Source organism: Ixodes scapularis, unplaced genomic scaffold (assembly GCF_016920785.2).
Source record: "Ixodes scapularis isolate PalLabHiFi unplaced genomic scaffold, ASM1692078v2 PGA_scaffold8__174_contigs__length_109621045, whole genome shotgun sequence".
Taxonomy (NCBI): Eukaryota; Metazoa; Arthropoda; class Arachnida; order Ixodida; family Ixodidae; genus Ixodes; species Ixodes scapularis.
Window position 1 is genome coordinate 2,460,038 of NW_024609883.1, and position 16,170 is coordinate 2,476,207.

The 16,170-nt window shown below is 46.7% G+C and overlaps 1 protein-coding gene across 1 annotated transcript in view; it reads left to right on the forward strand.

The window, feature by feature from the left end:
• LOC8041303 (putative phosphoenolpyruvate synthase) overlaps positions 1-16,170 on the forward strand; it is a 394,011-nt gene that overhangs the window by 79,554 nt on the left and 298,287 nt on the right. Inside the window, exon 7 of the mRNA XM_040214093.3 lies at positions 1,465-1,517. Within this exon, the coding sequence (XP_040070027.1) occupies positions 1,465-1,517 (53 nt within the window). The remainder of the gene's footprint in view (positions 1-1,464; positions 1,518-16,170) is intronic.

The following is a 16,170-nucleotide window of genomic DNA, read 5'->3' on the forward strand; positions in this document are numbered from 1 at the left end:
TCGCACGCCAACCGTCTCGACGTTCGCTTGGTCGTCGTCCGCACCCGAATGCAAGCTCGATCTCCACAAACACAGGGAGGTCGAGACGGGTCTTAACAGCATCAACAACGGCTCAGACGGGTGGTTTCCGATTATAAACAAGACGGTCGGGCGGGCACAAAGAGAGGGCGAAGGAAGAGACGCGGCCCCGGCCAAGGCCGATCGCAACAGCACCAGCTACTGTCAAGGGATGGCTTCCAGCGGTGTCACTTGACCCCCGTAAGAGAAGCCTCGACCGCGATCCAGCCTGCTACAATAGAGATCAGTGTCTCTATTTTCTTGCAGTCATACAATGTTGTCAGTTCCACGTTACGTTCGACGCCTTCATGTCATAATCAGAAGATAAGAGGTTAGACGACCCTACATTTGAAACGGTCACCTTAAAGTTAGGCAATGGTGAGTTATCGAAAGACTAAATATTTCTAGGAGGCATAACGTAAAAAACACTGAGCTTGCAGCAATCACACTCTAAAGAAATAAGCCTGCTCTTTAAAGCATCCGGACCTGTTGCCTTCAACAGTAATACCCTAATGTACAGAATACATCGCGCACGCTAGAGTTACACAATATTTAAATGACACTATTCAGAAAACGTCTTACAGTCAGCCCTCTTCAAAGAGTTGGGAAATATTACATATAAACACGTAGTTCTAAACAGTACCGTGACGCTGGGGATTTAAAGGGTTACTCACTGTTTTGTTAAATACTGATTTGCAACAGGTTCCTCATATTTTCCAACTTGTATACAACACTGGCCACATTCTCACGACACATATACAACATATCGATGTTACTTGAGCTGGTCCATGCGCGAATATTTCTTATCTCAAAATAAACATTTGTCCTTGCCAGCTGAAACAGTGTGGTTGTCTGTTAGCGTCCTCCGAGTTAGATATATTTTTTTAATAATTCTAAACTACAATATTTCAGCCAATATCGTAATTAAATGTATAGTCAAAGCATCCCAGGAAATGCATAGTACAAATTTAAGGTGATCCATGCAGCTGATAAAAACGGTTGCCGTTTCTCGAGCTAGAAGTTTCTGTTTCGCAATAGACAATCAGATCACAACTTAGAGGCTGAATTTATACAAAACCTCAGTAGGCACCACAGAAAAATGAAGCTCTTAATTTAGAAACACATGTGGCACCAGAAACAGTGAGATTGCAAAAATTAGACAAAATGTAGCGGAGTTTCCCTTTAGGAAAAAGATCATACCTGCCACGAGCGATCCTACTCAGTAAGACGGCGACTTCATTTGTTAAGCCTTTTAAGAAGCCAAATGCGCGTTGACGAAAGTTCCTCGAATTTAGCCCAGTCTTTGAGAGTTGTCCATATGAAAAATCGTCCACTCGTGCAAGTAACCGTAAGTCAGAAACAGCACATGCCTCAGGGTGTACGCTCAAATTCATTCCGCAATTTCAGGACTCCGAGCTGACTGTTCTGGAAGTACGAACCACATTCTGGGCACCCTGTTGGTAAGTCACGCCATTTGATTTTAGTTGCGAAGCACAAACGTTGAGCGTAATGATGACTTCAGACCCGTTCAATCTCGAAATGTTTCATGCGCCGAGCACATTTCCGCCTAAGTTTCACCAACAAAAATAGACTAATCTCAAAGGGTGTTCCGCGCATGCGCCACGCCGCCATAACTGTAGTCAACAGGAATTCGCCACAAGCGCAGGAGGTAGCACCCTCGTGGCCTGCTAGCGCAGACCCGCAGAGGGTCGGCATCAAGTAAATTACTACGGTTCACAGGAGCCATGGCGAGAGCTATGACGTACCAAAACCGATGGAGATGTCGGTCGATTCACAGTCCATGAAATGGCTCGTGGTGTGTCGATGTTAATGGCTGTTTCGCCAAGTCCGCGACACATCTACCATTTAACGTGACTCACTCAGTACACTATCCACAAGCCGGCATGACGCTCAATCTCTCCACGTGCTCTGACCTGTGGTGCGCTGTAGAACTTTCTTGTGACGGCCGCCATAATTAATTCTGATGTAGCTCGATTGGGGTGGAATACAAAATTACTTTTTTTTCCTTTCTACTGGAAGGTATCAAAGGTAAGGGATTCAAACCAATTTTTTTTTGTTATAAAGTTTACATTCCACTTGGATCTAAACAATTCATTTTATGCTTTGTCGTTCAACCAGTTACATCACTTCCACCCCGAAAAACCGTTTTGCACCTGGGGACAATTTTCTGAGGCAATGAAGACAAACCTTAAGGTGCCCGTGCTCCCAGTACTTTGAGCGTTGATCGAAGACTTCCACGCGCACTCCTACGTTTTAATGAAACGCCAAAAAATCTTACCTGGATAAAAAGCACTAAATAAACGTATACGCGGTGTATTAATGGGATATTTTAATAGGAGAGCCTAGTGAATTTATAGGATTATTTACTGGACGCCATATTTGTGGGTGGTGTTTAAAGCGCATGTTCAGAATGAGTTCACGTTACTACTCTACTAAGTCCGGGCGCTCGATAATAAAAAATACACGCTGCAAAAAAACTATGGAAGCTCGCCGTCAGCCCGCGCTCAGAGACCACGCACAGAGATATGGCCGCCTGTGAATGCTTCCTATGATTTAATCAATACTGCAGCTTGGGCGAGTAGGCGGATCATGCATGCTTTCACTTCACAGCGCACAAGAACAGACACACTTCAAAAATTCACTCACACAAAGAAAGAACTTTAATACCCAATTCACATGACCGTAAAGGTACCTTTAGCGAAGGAACCATTATTATCTGCGGCCAATCAATTCATGATTTTCCGCGCGTGGCACGCGCTCGCGACTCAAAAGCACGGGCTCATTCGCCGAATGCAAAGGCACCTATTTTCGGGGGGGGGGGGGGGGGGGGGGGGGGGGAGGGAGGGGGCATCGGCCACCTTCCGATATTTTTTTTTCTACCTCCTCTCCCTCCTCTCCCTCATACGGAATTCTGTCATGGGCGGCGCCACCCCACCCCCCCCCCCCCCCCCCCCCCCCCCCGAAACAAAATCCTTGCTACGTGCCTGCTTTAGGCTGCCAGTGTGAATTGGGCATACACTGCGCTGCCTCTCAACTCTGGTTTGCATTCTACTTTATCTGCATATTCTTTTCCTCCTTTATATGAAAAAAACTAATTCAAGCTTCATATTGTAGGAAATAGCGCAAAAGTAAACTCTCTCACACTAAAATACAGGCACACCAAAAAAAAGGGCCACTCACGTTGCGCTGCCTTTTTCCTGGCAACCTTTTTTCTGGTGTGCGTGTGTTTTCTATGCCAGTGAGCTTACTTTCGCGCTATTTCCTACATTATGCCCCAAACGAAATCGAAAAAGATAGCGTCGATGGTGGCGAAACACCAGGATCGAACGCTGGGGCGAGGCTGACTCCGCTCCCCTTGCGGAGTCCCTTATGTATCCTTGTGGATTACTGGAACACTCGGCACAGAACTTTCGGCGCGTGGAATATTCGGAACTTGATCAGACGATAATTTTCTCGAACTTACGAGAGCGGCAAGTTGAAAGAATAAATATAGGAACATTCCGCTGACTGGGATTGAAACCTTGACCTTCGGCGCAACAGTCAAACGCGGTAACAATTCGGCCACGCACATGCTCGCTCGGCGACGCGCCTGGCAATATAGCCTGACAATGTTCATAGTTTCTATGATCTGTCTCGTTTGTGGAGAACACCCGCCATCTCGGCAATGGATGCAGGCTCTTCTGGAGAGAGGCACTGCACATAAAACAAGACTTTTGCTTTTAGGGGCGAAGCTCCTTCCCAGACAACACTTGGACATCCCCAGGATGTCCTCAGGACAACCTTTTAAGGACATTATGATGTCCTGAGGATGTCCTCAAATGATCCTGGAAACATCCTAGAAACGTCCTATTGTCCGGCCTCAGGACATCCTCAGAACGTCCTCAGGAGGGCAGTCAAGGATTTTTCTAGTACATTTTTAGGACAATGCACTGCAGGTGCAGCTAGTGTTCACTGAGCTATTAGGATGCTTTCATTTTTATTGTTTCTAGGTTTTCTACAACTGGCGGAAAACGCAACAGCGCACAACTAGAGAAACACTAGCAAACTCAGACACAAAAAAAAAAAACACTCACTCGGCGCTTTTTTGGTGTGTCTGAGTTTGCAAGTGTTTCTCTAGTTGTGCGCTGTTACGTTTCTCGACATGAACTACCAACTCGCCCAGTCAGCAGTCTTCTCCAGCTGGATTTTAAACCTGAAGATGCCTGCAAGAGCTGCCTGCAGAAAAAAAAATGCATTGTTGTGCACTATTTTAAAGTGAAATTCACACACTAACTCTAGATTACTAGTCAGTGAGAGGCTAAGAACATAGGGCAAGGGAAAGGAGGAAGAAAGCTGGCGGAATGCTGAAAAGGAGAGAAGAAAACTTCTCCCCTCCAGCATCCTGTCGGCTTTCTCCTCTGCGTATTTCCTTGCGCTATGTTCTTAGCCTGTAACTATGAGCATGATCGTGCCATTCATTATTGCAAACAAAGGTAACTGTTCAAGAAATACTTTATTGGAGAGCAAAAGTTATACATGACTTTTTTCAATGTCTGCACCAGACGTGCAGTCTGGCTTCGCATCTTGGCCAGCACTGGTCCAAATAGTCAGCGGGATCTACAGAAAAAGATCAATTCCATAAGTATTAATAATAAAAGCAGGTAATGTGAGAAACTTACCATCATTTCGAACACCTACGGCCTTTGACTGCAGCTTTTTCAGTTTCTCTCCAGCGTGGCGCAGTCATACTTTGAAGTTGGTCTTCACGTCAGCTTTGTTTGCGCACTCAACATTTGATTTCACTGCTCCTAAAACATTGATTTGTGATGACAGTCACAGCAGAAAGCTAAGATGGTCTAGAAATAAATCACAATTAATGTTCGTGCGAGGAAGATACCCTTGCTACCGAGTCTACTTTCGCACAGTAGAAAAGCTCGAAGCATTCGTTTACGCCCCGGCATCTTTCCCGCCGAAATTGCCGTTCATTGCTTTCCGCCATTTCGAAGAAGTACTACATTTAAAAACACACTAACCTTTGTCACTGCCTTGCATTGCTGCCATCATCAATTTGGATGGAACAGCGCTGATATAGATGCTTTGCACACGCGCCAAATTACAGCCGCCATTGCTGACCTTCTCTTGTCTTACCGAGATGCCGAGCAACTGAAACGGTAGTTGACGATACTCTACAAAGGCCGATGCCTTAGAAAAGGACACAGTTGAATCTAATATGGCAATTACCTGGCCTGCTAGGGTAATGATGAAGTGAAATAAACGGAATAAGAGGAAACAAAAACTGAAGGTCAGTTATGGCGGCGTCCATGCACAGCTGCTGCAAAGCGTCTATACAGACTCGCAGCGCTGACTAACAACTCAGTGATATATCTCTTCTTCCTCAAATCGTCATCACCTTCTCAGTACACACTAAAAATTTCAACACCCATGTTCGTGTTAAAAGGGTGTTTTTCCGAGCTCACACCCTTCCTACACCATTTTTACATGATTTCTGAATATTCAAGGGTGTACGGAAAGGCCTACACCCTTCGTACATCCTTTTTACACCCTACGGCTACCGAAATCGTGTTAAGAGGGTGTTGCGGTGGTACACCCATGATTTCCGAATCGTCGAACTCGGAAACCGCCGAATTGCAGACATACGCGCCGACAGCAGAAGTCAAGAAGCAGCCTGCTCAATTTAGAGGATTTCGTGAAGTTCAAGTAGTTCAAGTAAGCACAATGGGCAGCTGACATCCAAGCTGTCCAAGCCAAGCCAACGCTCAAGTTGTTTTCAAGCCAGATGAATGCCGGCGTTGTGTACCAGCTCCTTGGTTGTTTACGTGCAAGCGACCACGAAAATAGCATGGGTTACTCACGCACTTCTGCTGAGAATGGTGAGACCACATCGGTTCTATTACTATACATTCCGTCTCATCCTGAGATGTACTAAAGCGAAGGCTAGACGTGCGAGACGGTTCGGGCTCACAGCTTTACTGTGAGCCTGTACCGTAAAGGTCGGTTCCGACACTTGAGTTTGAGTGTGTTTGTCTGCGTTGCGTTTAGAACCGGAAACGAGTCACCGGCACATCTGTGCTTCGTATGAAGCGTGGATTCCAATTCAAAGAATCATCTTGGCACGCGATATAAGCAGCAGGGATGTCCTGGTTTCTCGCAGCCGCAACGCGGTCAAACGCAACTGTTTGGACCAGGCTTTACGTGGTTGTCCTGTGCTTGTCCCTCGCGCTTTATTTTTTCGATTTTAAGTATTCATTTTCAACTCGCTCGCTTTTACCAGTACTAGTAGATACTCAAGCTGCACGAGGGTTCGTGCAGTGCGACCATCTAGCGATGCTATGAGCTTGTGCTCGAGCCTTGGCTTTAATGCATCTTAGTGGGGAAGGCAATCATCGGGGATATATGACACACGATGATGCCAAGTCTGTTCACGGCGGACTCTCGTGCTGTTCTGATTGGAGGAGAAGGGGCGTGTAAAAAATTGGCAAATGAAACATGGTTAGCGACGGCGCAAATATATGTTGGAAAAAGTTCAGAATATTGAAGTGCAGCAGCCTGAAACTTTGGAGTTAAGCAATTAGAGAATCATTTGAAGACATCTTTAGAGGTTCAGCCTTCTCTCCCCCCACACCAATATCGAAGGCTGCTAGGATATTGGTTCAGGATAAGCCCTCTGTCTTTCAGTCAGCGAACTCGAGCCGTTCCACCTGACCTTGTTATTCCATAACAGATATGTTAGAAAATGGAATGCAGATTTTCTTTACACGGCCAAAACATAAAGTGTTATCAAATAATACCTGCCATATTCATATTCTACATTTACAGACCGAGGCTGCCCCCCGCCTGTGGAGGGTGAAGATGCGAGCAGCCTCGAAGCCCACCAACAGTGGCTGTGTGCTGAGAGCGAAAGCTGGTGCCTGACGAAGGCCAGATTGATCTTCGAATGGATGCGACTGCCTGCAAATGGCTACATGCGTTGATATTGATGGGCATATAGACTGCACAGAATGCTTATCCCTACCTGATGGATGCTAGGAGGGTATGCATTCCATATTTTTTTTACTGATCTCTACGACAATTGCTAAATTGCGCTTCCCCGCTCCGTGATTGCGGCTGCCGGACGACCATCTTGGGACACGGAAAATTGGAGCGTCGCAGAGGCTGGCCGGCAGCGTGCTGAAGACATGTTTTTTGCTCGTTTGTCGTCATTGGGAGCGTTAAAGTGGCCCTGCAATAACTTTTTGACTGGTTTTTAATTTGGACCGAACCTGAGCGCACTGAACGTAGTAATTTAAAGAAAATTTTCTTTTCTCAAATTTCGCTTTATTTTAAAAGTTATAGGCAAATTAGACTTACAAAAACAAGCAAAAAATAACATCCATCATGACGTCGTAGGTCCTGGCTTGAGTGGCCGTGAAGTAGTGAGCTCATCGAGCGCTCACGGCTGCCGCACTCAGTGTCGATGGCTCGAGAGGGTGCCACTAAAGCACGTGTTGACTAGGCTGTATGAAGCGGGCGGCCAGGGCAGCTCGCATTGCATTTGTTGCGCGATTAAAGACTAATTCGGCATAACAATTCATTTGCCACAAACGACGGCAAACACGGGGTAAAGATCAGTTCAGAACGGGAGCCACTTCGCGCTGCCATACCGCCAAAGGGTCAAATCGCCAGCCAAGCCCGCGCCGAAAGCCTTGGGAACGCTCGGAACCGGTCGGATCCTCGAGCCGGTATACGACCGCAGCGCCACCGCGTACATCCGGGACCTTTCTAAGCCCATTGTTCGTCGGAGCCTCATCCCACTACGCCTTTCTAGTACAGTAAAACCTCGTTGTAACAAAACGGGATATAACAAACTAATGGATATAACAAAGCAATCATAATTCCCCTTGCTTGCTAATAGTGGGGAGAAATGAACATTGGCTATAACAAACTAATGGTTGTAACGAAATAATTACGACCGCTCCTTCAACTTTGTTATAACGAGGTTTTACTGTATGCGCCGTTTTTTTCACCGCTTGGTGGCGGGTTTTTCGACGGGTCTTTTCTTGTTTCCGTACTTTATAAACTGCATTTGTTTCTTTTCTGATCTAAAATACTGAACAAAAACTACTTTCATACATAATTGAAATGGTTCGCGACACTTATATTTTGTATCGACTAAAAAAAAAGCTTTTAGCGGCTCTGACCAGTAGTAAGCCCAGGACCAAAGACGTCACATATTCCGCGCTTTCGGCAATGCGGGTCGCCCTCGTAGGTGGAGGAGGTTTCCGCGTCGTCCGGTTAAAATATGACTCACTGATATTTAGTTATTCTCTCCGTGCCCGCTGGCTTGCCCGAACCCAAAGAGACGTGGAAACCGCAAAAGAGGTAGACGCTTAAGTATGATTGCAGCTCCCCTTTAAGTCCACACTCTTTTACTCCTACTCTGACACTCCGAGTTTCATACTCCAGGCACAGCAACTAAATGGCGCATGGCGTACAGGAGCGCGACACACCGAATCTATTGACGAGCTGCACAAGCTCCTTCCCGCCGCACGGTTATGACGAACCTGGCATTTCGTGGATACGGGTGGGAGAAGCCAAAATTATTTCGGTGGTAAATTAATTAAAGCCAGTGTAGAGCGGCAGGGTACAAAGTAAGAGAGATGGCGATGTTATGAAGTTTCTACGAACGTTTAAGTATTTCTGAGAGGTTTGGTGACTCGCTTCAAGCACGTGCGGGGAAAGGCACCTTGGCTGATCTATTTATTGACCGTGCAAGCTGTTTATATTTGAATTAAAGACAACATTCTTGAACCCGTTTGTCGACGCACGAAACCCTCACACTTGCCAGATATTTCGTGGTTCCGTATTGCAGCTAGACGAAATGCGATGGAAGCTGTTGATGTGCTATGCCGATACCGGAACACTGTCGTTCAATAGGTAGCACGTCAATTCGTTTCAGGCGAGACATGAACATGATACTTCGGCTTTCCATTCGAAGTATCTTGATTCTCTGAGCAAAGCATCCTAGAAAGGGCAGCGCTCCGACTGTCTTCTCATCTCAACAACTTTTCTGTCGCTGTGCTGTCGGTAACCTTCCGTTCAATAGATGAATTCGTTTTCAGGCGAGATGCACGAACAAACCTTTCCTGCAATGCTGACTGATGCTTCGGCTTTCCAATCTAAGTATCTTTATTCGCTGCAGCTGGACTAAGCAGTTTAAAAAGGGCAGCCGTCCCACTGTCTTCTCGGCAACTTTTCTGTCGCCGAGCTATCAGCACGCTCGTTCGATAGATCACTTTGTTCTCAGGCAAGGCACATGAACAAACCTTTTCCGGAATGCTAATTGCTGTCTTGGCTTTCAAATCAAATTGTTTTTACCTGCTGGATTAACCCCTAATGGACTGAAAAGGAGCAGCTGTCCGGCTACGCCTTATTTTTCAACAATCTCAACAATAGCACAGCCATCTTGTTTGTGGACGTGACATCACGGAGCGCAAAGAAGTCACTTGTGCTCCAAGAAATGCTCGGAGCACGAAGAGCACGCTCGAGTGTCAGTCTCCGGCGGCGCTCCCCTCTGTTTAGTGAAAGGAGCGCCAAATGCTCGCAATGTGTAAAAAATGAGAATTTCCTTTGAAAACGCATGAAATTTTTTTGCAACAGCGCGGCACCGCAAGAAAAAGGCACAACTTGTCGAACGTCGAGTCTCGCCGGTCTTGCGGCGTGATCAAAGCTTCCTTGGCCTGCCAAACTGCTGCGTCTCTGTGCCTTTTCACGCTTGGATACTTATCAAGAATCGATGCCATGGCAGAGCTTTGAAGGTATGTCGCACATAGGCGTCTTCTCTATCACCCAGCTGTTCCAGCGAGTTGCTATCAATAGGAAACGAAATCGGTGGTTGCTATTATGTATTAACCATGGCTATGTTCCAAATCTACTCAAATGGATCACATGACAGCACAAATAGAGCAATGCTGTGGAAGAAGGTAGGTTTTCGAAGGCAAAAGTATGAAGCGGCGATATCTGAAGTTTGTCAAACGTGGCCCGTCCATATGGTTGTGTGCAATCTGTCGCCGTCGCCATAGCCTCCTACCCCTCCTTTGTCGCCACTGGATCATGCCCGTTTCTGAACCGCAAGTGCCGCAAGTTACAAATACAGTCGTAAGAGTAAAGTAAAATGCGGCTCCAGAGGCACATGCATCTTCATGCACTTTGCACTCACGAAACAAATCCACACGGCATTAATTCTTGATCGGTATTCAAGCGTGCGAAGACAAAGATGCAGCACTTTGGCATGCCAAGGAAGCTTTGATCATGCCGCCAGAACGGTAAGACTTGCGTTAGACGAGTTGCCCCTCTTTCTTGCGGTGCTGAGCTTTCGTAAAAATTTCCACGTGTTCTCAAACGCAATTCTCAGCGTTCAGGGTTTTAACAAACTTCTTCGGTAAATGACAACGAACGAGCAGAAAACATGTCTTCAGCTTACTGCCGCCCAGCCTCCGCAACGCTCCAAAAGGTTGACTGATAATCTTTGTCCCAAGGTGGCCATCCGGTGGCCGCACCTGAGCTGCAACGACCAAGCGGAGACACGCGATCCAGCAAATTGTCGTGGAGATCAATGGTATTGCTTGCACGGCGTACTATTAGTCTTCAGAGCAAACACAAGTGTCGCTGCGGTCGCCACGTCTTGATTGGGTGAGGTGTACCGTGACGTCTGGTGACGGACTCCGCTTCACGTTCTGGCATCTGGCTGGCTTCCCTGCGCCCGTTTCCTCACGATCGGAGGTTTGTGATCATGCTGACCTACTGTTCAGCGCTGCAATGCAATTTCCAAAAAGAAGCTGGTATCATATTCTACCACCCGAAAACTTCGAGATTAAAGAGAGCATGGACAGTCAGACTAAGGATGGGAAAGGCACCGTCAACATCGGCCGTTGTGAGCTGTAAGCACGTTGAGAAGCGGGGCTTCGTTTACCCAGTGTACAAGTCGCTGGGTGAGACTTCTGCCGACAGAATTTTCATAGCTTTTCCAACCGTTTTTGTCACGTTTACCTTTATAATTGGGTTATAAGTATGGAAAGCTATCGGTGGAGGCAACTCCGTCGATGAACCCCCCCGCCCCCTCCACACGATATAAGGCGGTTGTGCAAGGGGTTGTGGAAGCGGCGGTGTAAGTGTTTCAGACACTGAAATTCTGTTCTTTGCAGATTCATGAGTTAAGCGCGAGACACATGCGCGAAAAATCCATCCGATCCGACGTCCGATCCGACAGAACTACTGCCTGATCCGAAAAATTTGGTCGCTTCAGGCGTCAGATCGGCGATCCGACATGCGTCAAACGCGCCAGATAGTTTCGCACGGCGGACGGATTGTCGGATGTGTCCAGCCAATGACAGCACAGCTAGCGCGAACGTCATGATGACATACTTGGTCTGTCGGGACGAATAAGAAAACGGGACGGGCGACGGGAAGCCGGACGCGTGGATCCCGCTGATCCATTCGAGAAAGATGGCCCCGGCAAAGAATGCACGCGCTAACAAGAACGAGCTCCTAGCTTCGCTCGTGCGAGCTAAACCATCAATCTGGGACCAGAGATCTATGAACGCGGACCTCCGCTGGAGTGCTTGGAAGTTGGATCTCCTGGGCGGAGCCGAACGGATCGTTGTGTCGCTTGCAAGGTCGGAAGCGTGTGCGAGTGTCTCAATTCGGAGCGGCGTTCGGACTGTCGGATTGGACAATTTTGCCGTCCATTTGTCTCGCGCTTTAGGAGAACATCAGACCCCGCTTTGCGGGCATACAAATGGCATTTAAGTCAAAGGCCTTTGGGCGGTCTCACTTGTAATTTTCTCCCCATGGCCCCGAATATATTTAACATGTTGCTCGAGCAGAGTGCAGCTTTTTCGCTGAGACGTTTTTGTTTAGAAACAAAATTGAAAAAACCTCTTAATTTATTCGAATCATCAGCAGCGTTGATTGTGTGAGATGTAAATATATTGCAATGCTCCTGCAAGTGTGGTGGCATTTCTTCCTTTTCATATACCAGCTGTGATTCATGCACTGTCTGCCCTGGAAACCATGCTCGGAATGTTGGTTGAAGTTTCGCCTGCAGCTACAGACCATACCTCAATAAGGCCGCATATAATAATTCACATTTCCTACGTAAAATGCGCACAAAAAAAACAAAACAAAAAAAAACGAAAGTAATATGTTGACAGCTAACGCCGTCTCGGCCTTTGTAGGGCAAGTGAGGGGGTAAATTTTGTCCTCAGCATGACGTCACCCCGGCTCGCTGTAAAAGGTCGCCACCCAAACTTCTCGGTGCTAATACTCTCACCATACAATGCACCTGTTATTTGTTTGGCCCCTGGTCATGAAATCCTTCTCAGTTTGCCATTCCATCTCACCGAGAGCCCGATTTTGGTCGTTGAGGTCTCAACCGGCTTGCACTGAAGAAGTATTAGCGGGTTCGTTTCACGGCACTCGTGCCCACGCGTGTCCACTCGCAGCGTGGAGCGGGTTCGTTTCAGCCGGCACTCCACGAGTGGTTGCACCCTCCGAGTTCGTTTCATTGCTGACACCCCACGCGTGCATGCACTCGCTGCACTGAGAAAATCGAGATTGCTCCAAAATGCAATCCCGTCGTGCCTCGCTCCGGCTAGGCCGGCAGGGTGCTGGAGCAGATGACGAAAGCTTGTCTGCTACGATGTGTCGCGGAACTGAAAGGAAAAAAAGTAGATTTTCTGATAGAAATTGGGTCCCGCGGGCAACGGAATCAAACGCGAGCTTGAACTGTGAGCGAGACGCTCACAGTTCAAGCTCGCGTTGATTCCGTTGACAAACCGTGCTTTATTTGGAGGTTTTAAGTCGCTCTGTTGCCGTAAAAACGCTGCTATATACCAGTATGTAAAGAAATGCTCAAAACAAATGCATCAGCGGCCCCCAAGATGTTTATCACCAACGTGTGCGGGTGAAAAATTGAACATTTGTCGACAAAACTGCCCCAGCAGAAACTTTGACTGCCCAATAAGCATCAGAGAAAGCTAAATTTAGTGATTTTACCCGAGGCTTGGGCAACATCATCATGTTTAACATTTACCTACTTCAGCTAACTTGCCCCGTCATATTTTGTTCGAGAAAGCTCTCGTTCTTGACGCCCTCACCAAAGCTAATATCTGATCCACCTGTAATGACGATTGAAATCGAAAAGTTTTGCTGGGTATTCCAGCAGACTAGTTTTAAGGCGTACCCTTTCAGTGGTCCACGCATAATGCCATACTCAAATGGATCAAGCTTCTGCTCGGACAGCATCATCCATTTTCTTCAGTGTTAACGGTTATGAGAATTGAAAGATCGCAACCAGCTGCTTTGTAGACAGCTGGTTGCGGAAATTTACGCCGTCTGTAACTATCCCTAGGACAGCCGAGTTGCTTGAAGTCATCGCAACTATAAACTACAGGCTGCAGCGACCAACGTTGGTAGCGACTGTACTCTCGCATTCCCACCCAACACTCCGAACAGCAAGGCGCCAGTTTCGGTTTGAGGTCGGTATTCTTTCTACAACATAGAAGGCGGCAGCATCAGTCTTCCGCACTTGGTGCATTTGGCGAATTTGTTTGAGTCCAGTTCTCCGTGCAACACTCTGCGAGTGCGATGCATTCTGGGAGAGAACTCGAACGGTGCCAGTGCATGTGAAACGAACTCGCTATAAAATACCGCTACCAGACGCATCGTCTGCTAACATGAGGGAATAATAATGAGTTTGTTTGCTACTAGGTAGGTATCATTCTCTGACAGAAACAAAACGACGAACAGACTGGCAAGTCATCTGCGAAAGGAGCCAAAAAGGGACAATCATCTGCTATGAATTGTGTGCTGCGCAGAGTGAGATCAAAAACTAATTAAAATATGGAACATCGGCTATTTTACGGATGCGATTGTCCTGTGCTTCGTTCGGCTATGCTGATTTGTTTTCTGGCTGTGTGTAACTTGACACCCACTGGTGCTAAAACAAGAGCTTGGGACAAGCACCCACCTTACCACGATATCAATCTCACTATCCGAAAGAGTATTGGATTTAATTACTGAGTGCCTCTTCCATTGACAAGAAGGCCCCAACATTTTCTAAGAACTCCAGTTGGGTTTTGTTGTTGCATCTTTATACTCGCAACTCATTCACTTTGCCATTTTCGTTTTTCTAGCCTGGCTCAGCTGGCAAGCTGAGCGGCGAGTCTGAAACTGTACCAATATTGTTTCCGGTCAGACTGTCCATTATTATTTATTGTTCTTCCCTGCTATTGTGATATGTCTGCACTGTAGTCATGACAGGGGCTTGAATGGTGGCTCCTACTTTCTACACATGGGTCCTAGGAAACATTTTGTTAAGTGATGAGGTGCCCACAATCATGGGCGTCAGCAAAGTGGCGGAAAAGGGGGGGGATTATTCTGAAGGGGTGTAGCTTTCAAACCTATAACTTTGAAAGAAAACGAGGTTTGCCCCCCTCCCCCTCCTTTTCCTGCAAAACGTACTGCAGATGCCCATGCCCGCAATCTAGGCCAACGGTTCTGGAAAGAGGGTTTGTGGAACCTCTCCGTAAAGGAATTTTAGGAGTCCGCAAAACTCTGCCGGCAATAATTTTTTTTTTTTTAATATGATTTGGGGCATTGAGTTGAGCCCAGTCCGGCCATGGCACATTCACAGCTCCGGGAGAAAAAGGAACCTACAGAAGAATACCTCTTTTCACTCTTCCCCCTTTTTATACTTAGTAAACACGTTTGCAGTCCACCCCCCCCCCCCCTTTCCCCTTTTTTTACACTGCCTGGCGTCTCCCATCACTTCTGCCAGTCCAAAAAGGGTTTGCTTGCCATGATTGGCGGTTTCCTTCTTCTCTCTATAGCATCCTTTCTGCTAAAGTGGAAAGAGTGTAGACGGAGCTTCTTCCCCTCACCGTGCCGTCTTAACCTGCAACATACTATACTCTCGGGAACAAGATAATAGCCTTGTATCTTTTCTGCCGCCACAAATGCTGTGCTTAGCATGTTTTTGGTAGAGGCTTTTGCTGCCACCACATGTCGCATAAAGCAGTGCACTTTCAAGCTGCGTGGATGCAATGACGGCAGAAAAAACACCAGCGGAGCGGACAATACAGAGCATGTTATTAACAGCACTGGTTAATTCCCAATAAATCACAATCTGAATCATTACTGTAAAACCATTTATTTTTGCAAATCGGTCACAGGGGACATAATCGCGGCCACTAAATTTTGCGAATTCCAGACACATGCATTCAAACTCTTAAAGAGATTATAAAAGCAATTTCGAAATTTTATTTGACGTCTAAAATGGGCGTCGGTCTCATCTCGGACACTGTTGACCAAGTTCCAGCCCGAACAGAAGTTTGTGTGCCGCATCAATCAATTAAACAGTTGTGGTAATATTCGCGCGGGGACGATGCCTGAGACCCCCCCCCCCCCCCCCCCCCCCCCCCAAGACGGCGGAAGAAAGGTGAACTAAAGTGCGCCGTCAAAGCGTGACGACAACGGGCTCCTCGTCAGGCGATTGCTTCAAACGGTTTAAACGAATGATGCGCTCTTGGTTTAGAATTCGGTAGTGAGATGGCATACAAAAAAGTAATTTGAATGTTGGATAATTTTTTTAAAGCTGTAGTTCGGAATTAATAGGTTGCATAGCATGTGTAGGAATAGGTTCCATAGCATGTGCAGCGTGTGGGATGACAAGGAAGAAGACTTGTGGAAATAAATGACAGCTGTATGCTGTGCTGGTTTTGAGACGGTGGTGTGTATGTTCCTTTTTGTTTTCTTGTCTCAAGGAAACAAAATTTTGACAGCAAATTTGAACCCTGCTAGTGCGCACCTTTCTGATCCAAAACTGACTTCGAGACCCAGTAGGTTTCAAAGCCGGTTTCAAATAAGAAAACCAACCCAAAAGTCAACTTCGAAACCTGGGATGTTTTGAAGTGATTTTTGGCATTAGTTCCCAAAAAGATATGTCATCAGTTTGGTGGCCGGGAGCTAAAAGCATTTCATGCTTAAAATCATACTCATCAGTGCGGCCTTTATTATTCTCTGACTGAATCAATTCTGCTTTTATATGCAGGAGGG